Source organism: Pyxicephalus adspersus, chromosome 9 (assembly GCF_032062135.1).
Source record: "Pyxicephalus adspersus chromosome 9, UCB_Pads_2.0, whole genome shotgun sequence".
NCBI lineage: Eukaryota > Metazoa > Chordata > Amphibia > Anura > Pyxicephalidae > Pyxicephalus > Pyxicephalus adspersus.
The window spans coordinates 66357934-66359069 of record NC_092866.1 but is presented as its reverse complement, the minus strand read 5'-3'; the positions used below and the strand labels follow the sequence as shown (position 1 = coordinate 66359069).

Here is a 1136-nt window from a genome sequence, read left to right as displayed (position 1 = left end):
TGTCCTCAGGGGATTTATGTCCCAGGGGTTTGATATCCTGCTATCTGGGGGTTTAGTAACCACCCTCTCAGGTTGGGCAGGTACTATCTGTAGGTGTATATAAATCACCTGTCCCATGGTCTGGATTTGGTTCTGTCCTCCTGTAAAGTGCAGGCCTGCATAGGTATAAGAGAAATAATAAAATCCATGAATAAATTCCCATCAGGTATTTTGTTAAATTTTTTTTTGCACTACTGCAGTGTTCTCCCCAGACATTTTTTTAGCTGGGTGGGACGAAGCTGTAGCCGGTTAACAGGACAATATTTCATAAATTTAGTGTTTCTAGTTGTTGTTGCCATGGGAATTCAGTAACCCCCTTTAATTCTGTCAGCTTTCTAACACTCGCTATACTTTGTTCTAACTTTCTAATGTTCACCTTTTTAATATATCTCATTTTTTCCATCATCCTTGTATTATATTTCAAATGTCTAAAACCCTGGAATTGTGTCCCAACTTTTCAGTAGCCACCCAAAAACAGTGGGGTGGTTTCTGAAAATGTGCCGGGTGGTGCGCCCAGCTAAAAGGGTCTGGAGAGAACGCTGTGTTATTTGCTGGATGAGCTGACACCGTGTCACGATGTGTTTGTTCAGTGTAGGGTGGAGTGTTCCCATACAGATGCTGCGCTATAATAGGTGACTGTGGGGCAGATTGTATTAAACCCACCACATTTTTACCGAGCTTGTTAGTGATGAATATGATTTGCTGCATGTGCTACAGCTTCTCAGTGTACGGCACATCGCTGTCAGTGCAGGCGCCCCATTACTCTCATAACAATTCTGTTTCCTATCATCAGGTAGTAGGAAGAGAAACTATGAAGGATCGCTCGTCTAAGCCGGTCAGAATCGCCGAAAGTGATGTGGATGTAAGTACAGGATTTAATATTATTAACCTCTCTGCTGTGTATTAGAAAACCGTCAACTAGCTGTGTGAAAGCACAAGGTGTATAGCATTGTACCCAGTATAGTGTCCGGCATATAACGTTGAACCCAGTGTAGTGCCATGCGTATAACGTTGTACCCGGTGTGGTGTCATGCGTTTAACGTTGTACCCGGTGTAGTGTCAGGCGTATAACATTGTACCCTGTGTAGTGACAGGGG

The 1136-nt window shown here is 43.3% G+C and overlaps 1 protein-coding gene across 5 annotated transcripts in view; it reads left to right on the top strand.

Annotated features, from left to right (window-relative positions):
- The window catches only part of PLEKHA7 (pleckstrin homology domain containing A7), a 56964-nt gene that overhangs the window by 47550 nt on the left and 8278 nt on the right, over positions 1-1136 (top strand). For all 5 annotated transcript variants that reach the window (XM_072422375.1, XM_072422373.1, XM_072422374.1 and 2 more), the window contains one exon: positions 833-901. In XM_072422375.1, coding sequence (XP_072278476.1) covers positions 833-901 — 69 coding nt within the window. The remainder of the gene's footprint in view (positions 1-832; positions 902-1136) is intronic.